This window comes from Nicotiana sylvestris, chromosome 2 (assembly GCF_000393655.2).
Source record: "Nicotiana sylvestris chromosome 2, ASM39365v2, whole genome shotgun sequence".
Taxonomy (NCBI): domain Eukaryota; kingdom Viridiplantae; phylum Streptophyta; class Magnoliopsida; order Solanales; family Solanaceae; genus Nicotiana; species Nicotiana sylvestris.
The window spans coordinates 74,729,350-74,750,048 of NC_091058.1; the positions used below are offsets into that span (position 1 = coordinate 74,729,350).

At 36.2% G+C, this 20,699-nt stretch overlaps 2 protein-coding genes across 2 annotated transcripts; one reads left to right on the top strand and one right to left on the bottom strand.

The window, feature by feature from the left end:
• Positions 1-5: 5 nt before the first annotated feature.
• Positions 6-5,839, bottom strand: LOC104249107 (protein MID1-COMPLEMENTING ACTIVITY 1-like). Its single transcript, XM_009805484.2, has 9 exons — positions 5,700-5,839; positions 5,328-5,407; positions 4,334-5,092; positions 2,945-3,360; positions 2,677-2,786; positions 1,638-1,709; positions 775-881; positions 543-636; positions 6-344 (listed from the first exon to the last, which is right to left on the bottom strand). The coding sequence occupies exons 3-9, from the start codon at positions 4,739-4,741 to the stop codon at positions 292-294; spliced, it is 1,260 nt and encodes a 419-aa protein (XP_009803786.1). The 5' UTR covers positions 4,742-5,092; positions 5,328-5,407; positions 5,700-5,839; the 3' UTR covers positions 6-291.
• A 2,113-nt stretch (positions 5,840-7,952) lies between these two features.
• On the top strand, positions 7,953-8,384 carry LOC138885082 (uncharacterized). The gene has a single exon (XM_070165978.1). It carries the CDS (start codon positions 7,953-7,955, stop codon positions 8,382-8,384), a length of 432 nt encoding a protein of 143 aa, XP_070022079.1.
• The last annotated feature ends 12,315 nt before the right edge of the window (positions 8,385-20,699 follow it).

Consider the following 20,699-nt stretch of genomic DNA (forward strand, 5'->3'; position numbering starts at 1 on the left):
CACCGAGACCCAAACCATTTTCAGATGTCAAAATATTCCCTGTATGTACACCAGTAAGTGACAGATTCGTACATCACATGCATGTATAACCATATGTAAACGAATGAACAAAGAACCAATGTAAACTTCGTCATTTTTACAAACTGAGCCTGTGTTAAAGAATAACTCTACAGCAAGGAAGATATGAACACGCAAAGATACTCTCACGTATAAAGTGACAACAGTAACAAACCGTTACCTCCGTATAATGCGTTTTAATATTTTTAACACTATAATGCAAACTTTAACTTCTCAGGATTCCATTAACTGAGAGGTTGGAGGCCTCACTTTTGTCTTCTCTAAACCTGCATATCATAACACATGATGAGCTTGCCACAATACAATCACAATTAGGAAGTTATACTAGGAACCCACAGACAGCTAAAAATCCCAAAAAATCAAGTTAAGAAATTACAAAGCAATTCCCTGCCAAATATTGCTAACACAGAAAAGCACCATACATAGACATATGAAATGGAGTAGAATTTTCCAGTGAAGCATACCATGAGTCCCACGTATCTCCACTTCGCGCCATTCTTGGACAAGAGCACAGCAACAACACATTAAATGAGAAAGAAAATCATCAACAAAGCCTCCCTGAAAAGAAAAGAAAATTTTTTAGCACGGCTCGTGAGATCTCTGAGGGTATTCAATTTATTGCATCTCAAATAAAAAGAAGCATTATTGACACAACATGCATGAAGGTACTTATGTATCATAACTGTTTCTCTTTACCATGATGTTTAGCTTTTTCCGAAGCTTCCTTCTGATGCAACATGTGTAACAACAGCAGGATAGTATCAAAGAATAAGCCATTAATTCATTACAAGCTTCCGCTGAAGCTACATAACAGACATTCAAAAGTTCATATTGTTAGCTTCAAAAGTATCAAAATGAATAAATAAAAAAACAAGCTGTCGAACTACACTAATTGATACAGAAGTCAAGAAAATGGTTCTTGTATTTTCTACTGACAAAGATAGAAGTAAGATATCTAATTATGCCCACAGAATTTAAGGGTATGCATAACATTTTCAACATTTTTGCTGAATCAAGTTACAAGACATAGTCAAGCATTGACCTTGTCGTTTTTATTTTCTTAGAAGATCAATGCAATTAAAAAGGGAGGCAATGCTAGTCTGAAAAGAGGGATTAACCAACCTATGATGGTCCAAAGACTTTATAAGTCAAACTTCTAATTATAGTTTTCTCAAAAGAAGACTTTAATTTCATAATCCTGGCCCAAGATTACATCATACTTGGAAATTTAAACTTTCAGCAAAGACGCAACACTTGACAAAAAACAGTAGACTCTAATGTTAAAATTAACCGGAAAACATAATATAGTTTCTCTTACAATGCGTATTAGCAACTCAAACTAGTACGTATGTCAGTAGTCACTTGCAGAAATATAAATATGATAAAGAGTTACACATCTTTAAAAAAGGGCAACTAATTTCACCAGTTTCTTGATTTATTTTAAGAAAGAGAAAGATTGATGAATGAAAAGGACGGCTTAATTTTCACCCCTCATCACTCACAATTAGTAGAGCTATTAATAGACCAGAAAGTTCTAAATGGAATATAAAGCCACTTACATATATGCCTGTCTGCAGCAACACTGGCAACTTTAGAAAATGTACCACAAGGAAAGAAAACGGTTTTAATACCTGCATAGAAAAGACACAGTATTAACTAGGAATATCTTGATATTTAACCTAATATAATGGCATCGTCCCAATGATGAAACAGATAATTCTGTATTTGGTGTCATAACAAATCATCCTCCCTTTGTGAGCATGTATCATATGAAAACATATGGAGTCATGCATCTAACTAATTTAGGTATTCTCATCGAAAGCAAAGGTTATTACACATGTGGAACAACAGACACAGACACCAACTACAGGATACAGTATATGTTCTCGCTGATCTTTCAGATGACAGCATCTTTCATAAAATGGCTTGCTAGACAGTAATAGAGCAATATGAACTGTAATAATAGGCAAAATGATAGTAACAAAAAAATTAGTAAATGTACTACATTGTCCTACTTCAGCCACATCATAATGGAACCCGTCCAGCTCCTTTGAGCTAGAATGACACAACCAAGATCCATGTCTGGACCTACTACTCCAACTTATTTCGTTCTCTCTTGGAGTAACATTTTCTGTGCTATTGACCACTCAGAAGTGAATCAGAACTCAGAATACCTATAGAAAGGAGTCTTCTGTTCATAGAACACAGAAGGAATTCCTAAATAACGTATTATTACTAGTTAAAATGCGTCAAATCTTGACAACCTTCTATCCTGTCTCTTTCTAGGCACTCTCACTCTTCTAATTCTACTTCAAATGTATGTCATCTTGTTGATAAATTTAGAAGTTGCTGGCCAAGTTTCATTTGCTTGGTGACAGTAATCTGTATTTGCTAACTTATTAAAAAATAATCTGTACTTGCTGATGCAGATCCCAAATGCTAGCTGAAGACAAGTGAGAGGGACCTCTGAGGATAATGTTTGTTATCAAGGGCTTTCGATCAAGCATCACTCAGTTGCGTTATCCTTTTTAGCATAATGAGAATGAAATATCACAAGAAACGTGACATAGAGAACATAAAGCAAGTTCTAAAACATACACAAGAGAGGTTCTGAACAGCAGCCGAGCAGATCTGAATGCCACTCTTCATATCGATGTGAACCCTTTGAAGACAGCAGTTCATGTTTGGACGAAACTGATGAAGTGTTTCTGTAAATATTTTTAAGCATTTAAAAGAATCAGTTGACGGCAGGCAATATGGACCATATCCTCGCACTTGATTTATGAGTCTAAGAGACACAGCCTCCCATAGAGAATTACAGTTTAGCTACCATACTTTAGCAAAAATCATATTATCTTTTACTTACCTTGAAGTTGCCTGTTTCTCATCATTTTTTGCATAACTTTCAACGTAATGGTCCGTGTAACTATCAACATTTGAGTAACTTTCATCCAACTTTTTGGGAGGCTTGATAGGTGAACTCTTCAATGATAGAGAGTTTGTGGCAACAACCTCTGTGACATCCAGAAGATGCTGAATGAATTCACACTGACCTACATCTAAATTAGCTTGTGAGCGTTGCAATTCTAGTTGCAGCTTTTCATTTTCTTTTTTAATTGCCTCATTGATAGGTACTCTTGGGTAGGAACAAGAAAGGTTCTTCGTTAATATAATGGTATCATCTTTAGAAGGCTCTGGTTTCATAATCACTTCTTGCACCTTCATGTCCTCAGCCTCCAATGTGTATTCATGCTGGTCCCTTTCAATAAATTCCAACCTCTCCTGTCAATGTATGGAAAGCAAGATCTATCAACTTGGGATAGAATAGATAGTGGTTAGTGTGAACATAAAGTATATGTATGTATATATTCTTTCCAATTGTGAGCAGTAGCAGTCAATTTAAGCTATAATCATGAATGAGTAGATATTAAAATAAGATATTAGGTAAAGTAGCAGGTTGCTCTTATTGTAATAGATGCACTATCTTATAACCACTGCAATTTTCTCTTACTCAAACTTGATAAGAAAATCTCACCTCAAGAGGTGATTAAAGCGATTCTACCAAGATGGATGAAATAGCAAAAAAATACTACCGACCCTTGTTCATTGTAACAGATTCAAAATATCTTCAATATCCAAAAGTATACGGGCCTGCTCTCTCATTCAAATTCTGAGAAAAGATTACTTGTTCCATATCAAGAATCAACAAACATTCTATAGTTTCCATAGTAGCTTAAAGAGCTGATTGCTGTTAAAAGAACTTTTCATCATCTGTTATGCATTACAAGAAGCGGGTACATATGATATAAACCCAAAATCAAACCAAATATCAACACAACATACTTCTTCATAAGTAATTCGTATAATAACAAAGTGTTTTAGTACTTTGTGTGAATATTTATATGACACACCCAAAATCAAACCAAATACCCTATCAACCTATACTGCTTGGCACGGATCCCACACACACCCAAATCTTGTCGGATCGACAAGAGAACGACAAGGAGTTTGAAGGATCTGAATAACAGAGTATCAAAACAAGGTAATGACCTGACCAGGAGTTGAATTATGACCAATTATTCCGACTTCAAATCATGAACTTGTCAAACTCAATTATATCCCCCACCATGTCATCAACAAAAATGAGAAACAACAGATATAGATCTTAAGATGGAAGAGCAATGAAACAAACAGATAATGGAAGCATATAAAGCGGAACAGCAACACTATGGACAAAAGAGCAATGTCTCCATACCCTGACTCGAGCATTATCCACCAGAGTGATAAGAGGAATAATCTTCAAATATTGGTCAATCTCATTCTGAGCCCTACGAAACTGGTAGACAATGTTCCACCCCATAGCCAACAGATAAAGATAGCTCCTGTCCTGGCAGCTCTTGACCAATATATAAGACCTCCTTAATGCATCTTCAAGTTGTTCCAATGGCTCTCGGGTTTCCGGATACCTCTTAAGTTCAGTAATCTTGAGCTGCTCCAATAAATTTCCAATTAATTTGAGATGCTGTGCAAACTGCCTGCAATTCTTCTTGTGCATCCGGGCTGTGGTAGCAGCTTTCACAATCATCCCAATTAGCCTCACCGCATCTATGCCAGTAAGCTGGGCGACATTTGCAATTTCCCCAAAATGTTCCCATGAAGCCATATCTAAATTCCGGATTGTTCCCTCAACTCCCTCTAATTTTTCAGTTCAATAAGAAGCACATCTCCAGATCAACAGAATCAACTCCTTATAAACAGCAACTCGCTCTAAACTTTTAACAAAAATCCAAGATTTCTCCAAGTCAATATCATTAAGTAAAATTTGGAGAGAACAACATTGCCGACTTAATATAGACTTCTATAAACATCCGTTTTGCAAAATTCATCAGATTCAAGCTTGCACACATGCAGTCCCATCAAAATACACTCAAAAGCACCGATATGTGGTCAAAATGCACTCAGAAAGATTGCTTGCAACAGATCCAGCAATGGAAGTGCAGCTACCAGTATTGAGCTGCAATGGAAGCTCAAAAGAATGAGGGAACGAGATATCAAAAATACTTAAGATTCTATTATACCTCTTCAATTTCCTTTTCGACAAAAATGATAAAGGCAATAAAAGAGCAAATAATAAAGGAAATATGTCGTTTGACTCGTCTTTTGAATATTGAGAAACTACCGGGATAAAAAAATGGAAAGGAAATTAACATATTTTTAGTAGAACTCCATTAAAAGTGCAACAACATTACCAGAATTAACGGTGACGCCGTCACCTCACTGTACTCCACCGCAATCCCGTGGTCCTTTCAGCATTCCTTGCAAGCTAAACCTATAATGGAATTAAAATCACAATTTACACAAAAAAAAAAAAAAAAGTTGAAGAATGAAAAAAAAAGCTGCGCATATCTCCATGCATATATTCACAATAACGCTGCACACGCGATTTATGCAAACGTACGGGTTTTCAAACTCGAAGCACAAAAATTTCTGTGCTTTCGGGTTTCGATACAGACTAGAGCTTTAAAAAATGGTTAATGCAACTTTCTATGAACTGAAATACGTGAAAGAAAACGTAAAATTGAGAGGAAATGGACAAGATTTTCTGTGATTTAGTAATTTACAGTCATTGCTTTGCGCGAAGAAGCTTCTGGTTATGCAGTTTTGGAATGATTCAGAGAAGAGAGATAGATAAACACTAGTCACGGCTCGCTTCGGTGTCTCTTGTCTGGGAGCTCCGTTATCTGCACTGTTACAACAGAGTAAGAGAAAGGAATACTTCTGTGACTTTTATTTGGCCGGGAGTGCGTACATTCACTATACTGTTACGTTTAATTGACATAAACACCCTCAATATTTCTTTGTTTTTTCGTATATGCCACTACCTTCACGGGATTTGCAATTTTTGATTTCTTTCTCTTTTACTGTGCTTCCATTTTTTCCTCAAACCAGTTTCGTAATTTTTCTTTAGTGAAGAATACTTTTGGGCACAGTTCATCCTTTTGACTGTTTTTTCTTTTTTCAGACAACCGACGGTGAAACCCACATGATATGCTCATACTGTTCTTTATTTCTCTACTTTCTTTTGTGGCAAAATACATAATTTAACCACTAACCTTCCAGCGAAATCCCTGTTACATATCTCTCTTTCACAGGAAACCTTTTACACACTCAATCTTTCAAAAGTATGTCTAAAACACACTACTTTTGACTAGATAGCACTTGCATGTTTACACAAAAAAAAACACGTGAAACTCGTAAAAAAAACTATTTTTTGTCTCCCCTCGCCACAAGAACCCCTCCCCTCCCTCTTGTCTTCTTCCTCACCACCCTCCCCCTCATTTTCTTCCACCAAAAAGAATTTTTGAAAGAAAATATCAATTTAAGATCTAAAATTGAGCGGATTTTGTTGGCTTATTGTCCAAATATTATAAAAATTATTTATTTGTGATAGATTTAAAAGCCTTAATATTAGTATTGAAGGTTTGGTGAAAAAATCGAGAATCCACCATTGTTGGGATATCGAAAAAAGCTTGAAAATTCAATTGACTCTTGTTGATTATTGGGTTATTGAACTCAATTTGTTGCTCGATTATTTTTGGCTAGTTGTTTAGATAGTGTAATTGAATTTTGGTAATGTTGGAAATATTCTCACAAACAACCATGGTGATAGCAACAATGGTGCTTAAGATAGAAAATGAAAAGATGAAGAAGATGGATTTTAATTTTAATTTCTAATATTTTTTTTAAAGTCAATGACACGTGTCGTGTCCCTGTTAGAGCGTGAATTTCACGTTATCTGAAAAATTGGTCAAGCACAAGAGCGGTGTGACTTAGACACACCTTTAAAAGATTGAGTGTGTAAAAGGTTTCCCGTGAAAGAGAGGTGTGTAACAGGGATTTCGTTGTAAGGTTGATGGGTAAACTATGTATTTTGCTTTCTTTTTTAAAGTCAAACATTAACAACTAACATGTTGATGCATTTTCTTTTCTTTTTTTGTGAATGCTTGTCATCTGAGAAACAATATATTGTCCACTCTTTACTTATTTGTGAGTTTGATAATTCCTGGAGTAAAATTGGACTAAAAGAAAGTGAAAATAACCATAATATTTAATTATTTAGATAACACTCAAAATAAAATTTATATAAATCTGCGACTCAATTATTATAAGAATTTGTTGAGGCTGGTAGTTAGTAGTAGTTGTGTAGTTGTGCAGTTGTGTGCCAGTTGTTAATGAGTCGGTATTAGTGTGGAATTAAGTTAAGAAGTTAGTTAATTATGTGTATAAATAGGGAGTATTATCTTTCATTTCTAGATTCTTCTGTAGCTCAGCTTTGATTCAATGAGAATACATTTTCTCCTTCTTCTCTCACTCGCTCATTTCCTTTTCAATACATCACCATAGATGATCTCCATTAACATGGTATCAGAGCTTAGGTGAAGCTACCTGGTTCAGCAATTAGGAGAAGCCTGATGCGAAGAGAAGGTAGTTAAAATTCTCACGAATTGAGCTCGATTTCACTGGTTTTTTGAATTTGTGATCTACAAAGATAATTCCTCTGTAATTCAATCTCAATTGTTGTCATTTTGTTGTTCGAAGAGCTGCCAATTGATCAATGCAATAGCTATCGATGGAACTTCCTTTACTCCAGCTACTCCAGCTGCTCCAACACCATATCAGAGTGTAGACCAGAATGTAGATCTAGTTCATCACCATCACCCACTCTATATCCACCCGTCTGATACACAAGGTACAGTCCTCATCTCAATTCAACTTCAAGGTTCTGAGAATTATTCATTGTGGAGTAGATCTATGAAGATTGTTTTGCATGGTAAAACAAGTTAGGTTTTGTGCTAAGAACGTGTAGCAAATACATGTTTGATCCTAGCTTATACGAGCTTTGGGATAGGTGTAATGTTATTGTATTGGCTTGGATAATGAATACTGTGGCTCCAAATCTGCTTAGTTTTGTGATATACGCCTCTAATGCTCACAAGGTTTGGGAAGATCTTCGTGAGAGATTTGATAAAGTCAATGCATCTAGATCCTTTTACTTACACAAGAAAATTGAAAAACTAACACAAGGTTTATTATCTGTGTCTGAATATTTTTCAAAACTGAGAGTGTTGTGGAATGAATATGAGGCTTTAGTTCCTCATCTTTCGTGTGGTTGTCCAGAATCTAAGCAAAATGCAGAACATTATCAAATTGGGAAGTTGTATCAATTTCTTACTGGCCTAAATGATACCTTTGATAATGCCAAAGATCAGATCCTCATGACTAGACCAGTACCTAATATAAACTAGGCATATGCAATGATTATTAATGTGGAAAGTCAGAGAAGAAATAATGCTACTGTTGGTGTTGGTGATCATACAGCTCTAATGAGTAATAGAGCCCATACTGGTGGTCACAATCGTGGCTATAAGCCCAGAAATAACTTTGGAAACTCATCTCTTCAGTGTGACTTCTGACATCTTAAAGGTCACACTAGAGTCGATTGTTACAAACTTCATGACTACCCCACTTATTTTAGAAGCAGGAAATGAGAGTGAGGAACTCTTGATTCTAAAGGTGCATATGCACACACTGCTAGCATAGCACCTGATTTAGCTACACAACAAGGAAGTGCTGCTAATGTAGTCCCAGCATATGGTTCAGCAACTGATAGCCCTTCAGCAACAACAGGTGTCTCTTCAGCACCCTTCTTTACTTAGGATTAATACAATCAGATCCTGCAAATGTTGAACAAAGGAAAGCAGGTTGATACTATGGCTAATTTCGCAACAATGAGTACTACAGGTACTATAACAGCTCTCATATCTCATTTAGTGAGCAATAACTGGATTATTGATACAGGTGCTACCAATCATATGGCTCACAACCTCAATCTACTGAGCAATATTAGAAAGCTATCAGATAGTGATCAGAACTCATTTCAACTTCTTGATGGTGAAAAAGTTATTATCAGTCACACTTGTGATCTATCATTGTTTAAGGATAAATCAGTACATCATGTACTTTATATTCCAGATTTCAAGTTCAATCTGATGTCAGTGTCAAAAATCATAAAAGAGCTAAAATGTCTAGTGGCTTTCTTTTCTGACTTCTGTATATTTTAGGAGCTCTTCACTGGGAAGGTGATGAGGATTGGTAAAGAGGATCATGGTCTCTACATTATGAAGCACAAAGAACAAGATGTTCCCAAGCAGCTTCCAGATCCTAGGCCATTTCATTCCAGTCCTTTTGTAAATACTACTGCTAGTGAGTTTCAAACAAATAATGTTAGTACTGAAAATAAGAATACATCTGAATGTCAAGATGAGACTCTTTTGTAGAATAAGAGGTTAGGTTATGTACCATTAGGAGTTCTAAATAAGATAGAAAGTTTACCAAATGTTCAATTGAAGGAGCAGTTATGTACAATTTGTTCTGTTGCTAAGCAAACAAGAATTCCTTTCTCTTCCAGTAATGCATGTTCTATTAATGCATTTGATCCCATACATGTTGATGTTTGGGGGTCATACAGAGCACCTACTCACAATGGTAGGAGGTATTTTATGACCTTAGTGGATGATTACTCAAGGTTTATCTGGCTTTTCTTAATGAATGACAAGGCAGAATTTATTGTGATTCTGAGAAATTTTCTGTTATTAGTAAAAAATCAGTTTCACTGCAGTATCAAGTGTTTAAGGCCAGATAATGGTACTGAATTCTTTAACAACCAGGTAATAGGACTTCTACAAGAACATGACATAGTTCATCAAAGTTCTTGTATATACACTCCTCAACAGAATGGCAGAGTTGAAAGAAGACATAGACCTATTCTTGATATGGCTAGAGCCTTAAGGTTTCAGGCTTGTGTTCCCTTAAAATTTCGGGGAGAGTGTGATACTTGTTACACCTCGCATTTTTTTTATACGTTAAAGTTTCGTCTTCAGTAAATTGACGTAGACTCGGAGATGATATTATCTGGAGGTTAGCATATTTATGCTATTTATAACAAGCGATAAATAAGTATCATGAAGGATAAAGGATACACGAATTAGAGAAAACGAGTTTCGTTGAAAATAACCAATTTGAGATAAAATACGGATCAAGTAATAATACCCGATAATTATAAACTAGTACTATGCAAGGTACCATATGAGAACGGTAGTATAATGTATAAAGTATATTAAAAATAAGTAGAATTTTTAGTAAATTGTGATAATTTTTAAATTATGCGAGTAATTGATTAATTAACGGGTAACATGATATTACCTAGTTAACTAATAAGTGGATAAAAAAATTAACATCCCACCCCCACCCCACGTGGCAAGAAGCCACTAAATTAGAACTAACTTAATAGTCACTTTGGCCAAATGGCTAAATCATGGAAATGACTAAGCTTTAAGTCTTAGAAAGCAAGACTTGTGATGATTAGTTTGAAAACTTTATAAAAAAGCCTGAAGAACCAAAAACGTTGCTTTTGCTTTTTTAGAAAATTAAGACTTTAAACTTTACTATCCTAAAGTAAAGATAACCATCTTCCTTGGTTTAAAAATCACTTGGGAAAATAGTAGTCAATTGGTTTTAAAAAAATCTGATCCTAGGCTCAAATTCAAAGACATATTGTCTTTAAAAACATTAAAGAGCAGAAAACCAATTTAGTTCTTGAATTTCAAGCAGACTTTCGTCCATATTACGCAAAAGCAGATTCATTCAAATAATTTCAGGAACAAGTATGTTAAGGCTAGGCTCTTCCTTCATTTTGGCATGATCTCGTCATTATACAAGTTTGATAACGAGGCATAAAGAAAAATTCATATTTCGGAATTTATATATATTATATGTGTAGTGTTGCGGTCCATTTCTTGTGACAATGTGTATGTTTAATTTTAGGCCAATTAAAGATAAGGTCTGGTGAAACCAAAATGGAAAACCCATGAAAAGGCAATTAGTTATTTTACAGTTGCTCGTTTACTACCTAATATTAACTGAAGGTTTTAAGTGGTAATGAGAGATTTGAGAGTAATGTTAATGCTTATCTTGGATTTTTGTTTGAAAGATAGTGATAGACCTTTTTGTTATTTATGTTTAATTTATTTATTGCTTTATAATATCTGGAAATTCTAGTTCAGCATTTATTTTTGTATTTTTTTTTAATCTTTAATATTGACGAAGTTATGTTTTCAGCGGAGGTGAATTAGATTAGCTTTCTAAGTTTTTTTGCGTATATTTTTCTAGTTTTGTAAGTTATAATATTCTCTTTATGGAGACTTCATATTCAGTTGAGTATTTCCTTCTTCCAGTCAAGAGAGCAGAGAATTTACATACTTGGTCAATATCAGAAGTATCTTGAGCGTATATGGCGAAAGTTGTGCCGGGCAAACTTGGTAGAACCTACAGAACTCTTCCGCTAATGGGAGGAGGGGAAAATAATAGTCAATCACGAAAGGGTACTCGTAGAAAGCGCAGTACCCCGGTCTGTGGACCTCCACGAAATCCCTCCCCGCTGAAACCATGTCAACATGAGCGGGAATGCCATACTTTGCACGAAGAGCATCAATGTGAACTTGTTCCGTCTTAGAGAGTACAGTGGTAGGAGTAGAAGGGGGATCTTTGAGGAAGTCACTTCAAGACATGGGGTGTCTTGGTAGTAACTCCTCCACCGTAGGAAGACTATCACTTCTTCTACCACCATATCTTCACCGCCTGAAGGGGGCGCCATGGACAATGGGGCGGCCTCAGAAATTCCTTCAAGAGATCGATGTGACCTTGGCATGCTTTTGTTAAAAGAGGTAGTGGCACAACCAAGAAAAAGAGAAGAAGAAGTTGTGAACGAGGAGTGTGAGAAGAAGAAGCACAAGGTTGTCAGGGCAAGCTCGGAAGATATGAGGAGGGGAAATCAGAAATGAAATGGCCAAGAATTTTCGAGAAAACAAACCCTTCACCTATTTATAGGATTGGGTGGCGCCAGAATCGAAGCGTAAGGTCACAGAGTGGCATCAAAATCGAAGCAACAAGCCATCAACTCCTATCTCGAAAACACGCGTAATGATGACGCACGTGAAGATGACATCATTTCCCGGTAAAATGCATTACCGGGTGTCTTGCTAAGCACGCTGACCTCCCACCATTGGCTAGGCCGTAACGCCTCGTAGGGTCAAATTTCTCCGTAAAAAGGCATGGTGTCTGCTCATCGAGGACGCACTAAGTTGCAACCTCGACAAGCGGAGGGACTAACTGTATGGGTCTAAATTTGAACAACTACGACTGGTGATGAGTACAACGAACGCCGAGATCCTCGAAGTTCGACATCCTAAAGAGGACGACCTTATGGCGAACAAGAGGTTGTACGACCTTTGCAATAGTGTAGGCCCATTAGGGGACCTTAGAATTATTCTTTCGAATATTCCCTATAACTTATTTTTTAGCGCTTAGAAGGCAATATATAGAGCGTAAAACCACCATGTAAGTCTCTCAGGACATTTTTTCTAACTCATAATACTTGCTGTAAACTCGCTTACATAAACAACCGACTGGATTATTGTTGATTTTTCTTTTGAAGGGAGATAAAAAGTTCTTATCCTTTACATTCTCCCGGTCTTTCTTCTGTTCTAGAGATTATTATGCTTAGCTAAGATTTACCCCTTCATTTTCTTTGATTGATTTGTTCAAAAAAGTTCCGATATTTTTTAAGTCAAACAAGTAGGCATTACACTGCAGTGAGAGATATTAAAGCATACTAATTAATGTAATATTTGGGAAGAAGGCTCTCGTGAACAATCTGCGCCGATGTATTAACAAAACTAAACAGTAATATTTTTAAAATTATAGTCGTCACTTATGCTTGGATAAGGATTTTTATGGATGAGTTGCATAGAGTTAGCCATGTGAACATATATGCTGATTAGCATTTGGTATTAATGCCAAGATAGGGGATCTCCCAGGGTCGCACGACCGTTGCAAATCGTGATTCTTGAAGTTGGTGTATAACTATGTCCGTCTTAATTTTCCAAAGTTTAAACCTTAAAACATTCAAACTTAAAAAATCATTTAGAACACTATCTAAAGTGTACTATGCATCACGTAAAACAAGAAAAATTATCTTTACAGAATATCTACTATACATATGGAGGGAGAAAATATTTTTCTATTATTTTCACGAGAATCGTCACATATAATATTACAGGGCATATAAGATACTCCCTCCACCAAGATTATTACTGACAGTTACCATTCACGTTATTTGATTTAGAGAAAATTTTATTTTTACACTGATCTAAACTCATTTTATTATTATGCGCGACGGCCATAGGCAATAGGGTATGATGAGGAAACGGGAGAGGGGTCTTACAATGGCAGTCTTTATTTATTGATACCACGTTGGTAAAGAGGACTGTAGCACAGCTGGCATAGTAATAAAATTGCCGTAACCAATTTCAGTTTGCATTTTGTTAAGAGGTGTCTGCCCTAACTCCCTCTATGCACTGAGGGCATTTGTGTCATTCGAGTAAACAAACTAAAAACAGGAAGGCGCATGATTTTTTTTGCAACTGTCAAAGTGGGACCAGTAGTAAATTTGCGAGAATTTCCTTTGGAGCAAGCACATGCGTCTTAGGACACGTTCCCTTCTGTTTTGGCTACTTTAGCTCTTCCTCATTTTTTATCCATTTCTTATTGTACTACGCAAAATTTTATAATTTTGTGTCTCATACAATATTCTTTTTGTCTCACGATTTTGCGAAGACACACAATAAAACTTATCGCATATAATTTATCAGATGCACAAAGAAATATAGTGACTCAATATCAACCAAATACCAATATTATATGTATATGTGGTATTAATAAACGGTCGATCCAGTTGTGTGGCTAGCTTTATCTCTGTGTCCCAACAAGTTCCAAATTCAAGTTAATTAGACATTTTCGATTTTGTAATATGTTAAACAATTCCCCAACATTATTACCTATAATTATCTTCAGCAATATACGACAATAATAATTATGTCTCAGTCCCAAATAAAATTGGGATCGGCGATATGAATCATGATCACTTCTTTTTTTAAGCTCAACTCATATTATCATGCCAGAGTTGAGCTTAAAGAAGAAGTGAACTTATATCGAATTTTATTTGACACTGAGAGATAATCGTTATTGTTGTTGTTGTATATTGTTCAAAATAATTATACGTAATAATATTGGGGAACTATCTTGAACAATATATGCATGGAAATTTTGAAAATTTTTTCAATGTGCACGTAATTATTGTTATACAAAGAATTTAAAATTAACATAGCCGTGAATATATTAAATCGGACGGTATAAATTACCTTTCATGATTTCTTCTTCAATGACAACAGTCAGTAACCTTGATCATGAAAATTTATGATCAGTTAAAAGGACCTAAGATATACCCGACATAATGATTCTAGAACGTGTTTGCAAAAATATGATCCTTATTGTCGTCTTTTTCCCCCTTTTTGTCCCTTGTCAAGTGAGTAATTAAATTTTTAACTCAGCCATACGATATTCCTTAAACCTCATATTAATATCTTGTTCCCTAGTCGAGATCGATAGTTGAAATTATTATTTTTATCCGTAGATAATTAATTTTTACGCACTGAGTGTTTCGAAGATTCATAAAATTTATAGTATAATTAGTCAATTACACTAGATAAAGGAAAAGCACTAGCTGGTTTTACAAATTTACTTTCAGATTAATAAGAGTACTGTATATTTGGCTCTGATACCAATTGTTGCGGAAGCCAAATGTATATAGTGTGAATAAGTCACAACTACTATACCAAAAATTATGACAGCCACCAAATAATAAATAAGACAATAAAGCAACAATAAAAGGAACACCAGAATTTACGAGGTTCGGCTAATTTTGCCTACTCCTCGGACACAACCAATATTTTATTCCACTCCAAAAATACAAGTGAAATAATACTAAAGAGAGAAGATACAAATGCCTTAAGAAGATAAGAAGGCAAATGAGAGGTGTATCTAAATCCTAAACATTAGGCCTTCTTTTATAGGGGAAAATCCCCCCAACTCTACTTCCCAACCGATGTGGGACAATTTGACATCTTCAACAAATCTCCACCTTGGCAAAATTCCACATCTTCAATTCTCTCTCAATAACAAATTTTGGTTGTGTCTTCATCTTCAATCTTCATTGTTCAACAATGTTGATCAAATCCAAACGATGTTGAAACTTGATCGTAGTCACCACTTATGTCAGCATATCAACAGGATTCCCTGTAGTATGAATTTTCTTCACCGTGACCCCACCTTCTTCAATGATTTCTCGTACAAAATGATACCGAACATCAATGTGCTTCGTCCTTACATGATAAACTTGGTTCTTCGCTAATTGAATAGCACTTTGACTATCACAAAAATTGTGATACTTTTTTGTTCAACGCCAAGCTCCTTTAGCAATTCTTGAAGCCAAATTGCCTCCTTTACGGCCTCTGTAATAGCCATGTACTCTGCCTCTGTTGTAGACAAAGCAACTGTTGACTGCAAAGTAGACTTCCAACTGACTGGTGCCTTTGCAAAAGTAAACACATAACTAGTAGTTGATCTTCGTTTGTCCAGATCACCCGCAAAATCTGAGTCACAATATCCAACTACAGACTGATTGTCTTCCTGCTTAAAAACTAACCAAACATCTACAGTATTATGAATATACCGTAGAATCCACTTCATAGCTTGTCAATGCTCCTTTCCGGGATTATGCATATATCTGCTAATAACTCCAACAACTTGTGAAATGTCAGGTCTCGTACAGACCATTGCATACATCAAGCTACCAACAACATTTGCATATGGTACCCTTGACATATACTCTTGTTCAACTTCATCATTTGGCGACATAGTAGTACTTAGCTTAAAATAGGGAGCAAGTAGAGTACTAACTGGCTTAGTCTTTTCATCTATGCCAAAACGTTGTAGTACTTTTTTCAAATATTCTTTCTCAGATAAACAAAGTTTCTTTGAATGTCTATCTCTTATTATCTCCATGCCAAGAATTTTCTTTGCCTCACCCAAATCCTTCATCTCGAACTCCTTCTTCAGTTGAATTTTCAACTTATCAATTTCTTCCAAATTCTTGGAAGCTTATCAACATATCATCAACATATAGGAGAAGATATACAAAGGAACCATCTTTAAGCTTGCACAAATACACACAATGATCGTATTTGTTTCTCTTGTACCCTTGCCGCAACATAAACTCGTCAAATCGCTTGTACCATTATCTAGAAGATTGTTTCAATTCGTACAACGATTTTCAAGTTTGCACACCATATTTTCTTTTCCAGCAACTTTGAATCCTTCTGCCTGAGTCATGTAGATTTCCTCCTCCAAGTTTCCATGTAAAAACGCAGTTTTTACATCCATCTGAACTAGTTCCAAATCTAATTGTGCTACCAAAGCCAACATAATTCTAATGGAAGAATGTTTTACAACTGGAGAAAATACTTCATTGTAATCAATTCCCTCCTTTTGAGCATACTTTTGGCCACCAATCTTGCTTTGTAGCGAACATCTACTTGGTTAGGAAATCCTTCCTTCTTTGCAAATACCCATTTGCACCCAATTATTTTCTTTCCCTTCGGGAGATTGGCCAATCTCCATGTATGATTTTGATGAAAGGACTGTATTTCATCATTCATGGTAATCCTCCATTTATCTTCTTATGAACTTTGGACAGCGTCTTTATAAGTGGTAGGAACATCATCAGCTACAATTGAGGTTGCACAAGCAACCGTCTCTATGAGACGAACATGTTTCGTTATTGTTCTTTTTGGCCTGCTGGTTGCTATTGATTCAAGTTGTTGTTGAGGTTCCTGAGTTGGAATCTCCTCTACTGGCTCTCCTTCCAGAGGATAATCTTCATTTGTTTCCTCCTCTGTTTCTTGTGTATGAAAAATAAAATTTCCCTCAAACTCCACCTGCTTAGAAGCACCTTCATTTTGTTTGGTATCTTCTGTTACCTTATTTACCATAGCAGATTCATCAAAGGTAACATCCCTGCTGAATACTATTTTCTTTGTCATAGGACACCATAAGCGCTATCCTTTGACTCCAGAAGTAATTCCCATAAAAATAGCCTTCTTTGCCCTTGGATCCGATTTTGACTCTGTCACATGATAATATGCAGTTGAGCCAAACACGTGCAAAGAGTCATAATCTACAGCAGGCTTTCCATGCCATTTTTCAAATGGTGTCTTGCCATCAACAACAGCAGATGGTAAGCGATTGATGAGGTGGCATGCATATGTAATTGCCTCAGCCCAAAATTCTTTGCCCAAGCCAACATTGGACAACATACACCATACCTTCTCCAGCAAGGTCCGGTTCATACGTTCTGCCACTCCATTCTGTTGTGGTGTATGTCTGACAGTGAAGTGTCGGACGATGCCATCATTTTCACAAACCTTATTGAAATGATCATTTTTGTATTCACCTTCATTGTCCGTGCGAATACACTTGATCCTCCTGCCTGTTTGATTCTCCACCATCGTCTTCCATTTGAGAAAAATTCCCAACACTTCATCTTTGCTCTTCATTGTATACACCCACACTCTTCGGGAAAAATCATCAACAAAGGTTACAAAATAGTGCTTCCCACCCAATGAAGGTGTTTTGGAAGGACCCCAAACATCAGAGTGTACATAATCCAAAATGCCTTTAGTATTATGGATCGTTGTACCAAATTTAACCCTTGTCTGTTTCCCTTTAACACAATGCTCACAAAACTCCAAGTTGCAAGCCTTTACTCCTTTTAACAATCCTTGATCTGATAGAGTTTTCAAGGATTTTCCTCCAGCATGTCCCAAGCGCATGTGCCATAGCTTGGTTGCTTCTGCCTCTTTGTCGTCACTGGATGTTACTGTCGCTGTCCCAATAATTGTACTGCCACGATAGCGGTACATATTATTATTCTTCCGATTAGCCTTCATTACCACTAGTGCACCGGAGCATACTCTCATCACTCCATTTTCTGCAATGATTTTGAACCCTTTTGATTCTAGGGCTCCCACAGAGATGAGATTCTTCTTCAAATCCGGTACATATCGAACATCTGTTAATGTTCTGATCATTCCATCATGGTTCCTTAATCGTATTGAACCAATGCCATATGAGGTAAGAGGGTTGTTATCCGCTGTGTGGATGACTCCATATTCTCCTTCTTGAAATTCCACAAACCAGTCCCTGTTGGGACACATATGATGGCTACAAGCCGAGTCCATCAACCATATGTCTGATGATGTTGATGACTCTGTTGTAACTAATGAGAAGTCTGAATCATCACAATCAGCTACATTTGAATCCATAATGGCCTTTCCATTGTTATGTTTGGCCTTATTCTTCAACTTCGGACAGTCTTTCTTCCAGTGCCCCTTTTCTCGACAAAAGGCACATTCATCTTTGCTGGGTCTGGATCTTGACTTGGATCTTCCCTTCTTTGTCCTCGTTTGATTTTGAGGACGACCCCTCACAAATAGTGCTTCTCCTTCTCCGCCCTTCTGTTTTTCTCGCTTTCTTTGTTCATAGCTGTACAAAGCCGAACAAACTTCTCTGAGAGAAACTTCGTCATTTCCATGGAGTAGAGTAGTTTCAAGGTGCTCGTACTCATCAGGAAGTGACGCCAACAACATCAAGGCCAAGTCACCATCATCATAAGTTGTATCCATATTTTGCAAATCTGTGACCAACTTATTGAAACTGGTGATATGTTCATTCATCGTGGTACCAGAAACATAGGTGAAGTGAAACAGTCTCTTCTTCATGTACAATTTATTTTGACTGTTTTTCTTCAAAAATTTATCCTCTAGTGCTTTCCATAATTTACTTGCAGAAGTTTCCTTTGTGTATGGATATTTCTGCTCTCTAGCAAGGTAGGATCGAATGGTACCGCAAGCAACACGGTTGATAATTCTCCAATCTTCTTCTCCAATAACATCTGGTTTCTTTTCTTCAATGGCCAGATCTAGCCCTTGTTGAAAAAGGACATCTAGAACCTCGCCTTGCCACATCCCAAAATGTCCGGACCCGTCAAATATTTCTACCGCAAATTTCGCATTTGACACAATTCTTGTCATAAGCGAAGATGCCAATGATGACGTATTGTTGACACTTGATGTAGATTCTTCTTGTTTATTGTCTCCCATCTTTGACACAAATATTATTTAATAGCTGACGACACAAATCAAGATTATTTCCTTTCTGGTGTGGAAGATCAGACTAAGCTGCAACCACAGAGCATACTCAGACAGAACCTTGACTCAGTTACCAAGATAAATCTTTTCTGATGTGGAAGATCAGACTATGCTGCAACCACAGAGCATACTTAGACAGTACCTTGGCTCTGATACCAATTGTTGCGGAAGCCAAATGTATATAGTGTGAATAAGTCACAACTACTATACCAAAAATTATGACAGCCACCAAATAATAAATAAGACAATAAAGCAACAATAAAAGGAACACCAGAATTTACGAGGTTCGGCTAATTTTGCCTACTCCTCGGACACAACCAATATTTTATTCCACTCCAAAAATACAAGTGAAATAATACTAAAGAGAGAAGATACAAATGTCTTAAGAAGATAAGAAGGCAAATGAGAGGTGTATCTAAATCCTAAACATTAGGCCTTCTTTTATAGGGGAAAATCCCCCAACTCTACTTCCCAACCGATGTGGGACAATTTGACATCTTCAATAGTTATATACTGCAAGTAATAAACTTAATTTGCTTTTAAATACAAGCATTTTTTTAGTGAAAGTGAAAAAGAAAAAAGAAAAACAACAACATCAAAAAAATAATAGAACACAGCGGGATTGGGGAAATGAAAATAGGTATGTTTTTTACTGCTTTCATTCCCTTCCGTTTAGTCCCACGATAAAGTAAATAAATATTTGAAAATTACGTTCTTCCATGCACCTTATTTTGACCAACTTTTATGATGTATATAATTCGATGTTACCTGGAAACCTTCCAAGTTTTCACATATTAAAAATTACGATCAACTCGTGATTTTATAGGAAATAAGGAACTTATAGAGGAAAATAATCTGTTATTAGCTAATTGAATATTGTGTAACATGAATTTAACGTTGATTGTTTACAGTTGCAGAATGTTGGGTGTTGATTGAATGCCTTTTCCCAACACGTACCAAACTTGATTGTGATGCCCACCTAACGTTTGAAGTATTGTTTAGAAGATGATTGACAATCTATTGTGTAAGACAGGCTCCTAGATAGCTCAACATATGGTTCACTATACTACATTAATTCTACTACCAATTCGGACACAAGAAATGTTCGATAATAATAAAAGTTTCTCCTTAATGGTTCCTCATAATAGGTTCTAATTTCGTTACGTTCTGTCTTTACAACATACGAAGGGTAAGGTAATTGGCAGAGAAAACAAGCTTGCTTTTAGTTAGAGTGGAGTAGAAAAGGAATGAAACCATGTGACTTATATTCCGTCACTACTAAGCACCAGCCTTAGTTCGCTCATGAATAAACCGTCATTTTCTTCTAGTGCAAAATGCTTCCAATTAATGGGACTTGTGACCAAAGTTTGGTAGCTTATTTGCAGATCTATCGTGCTA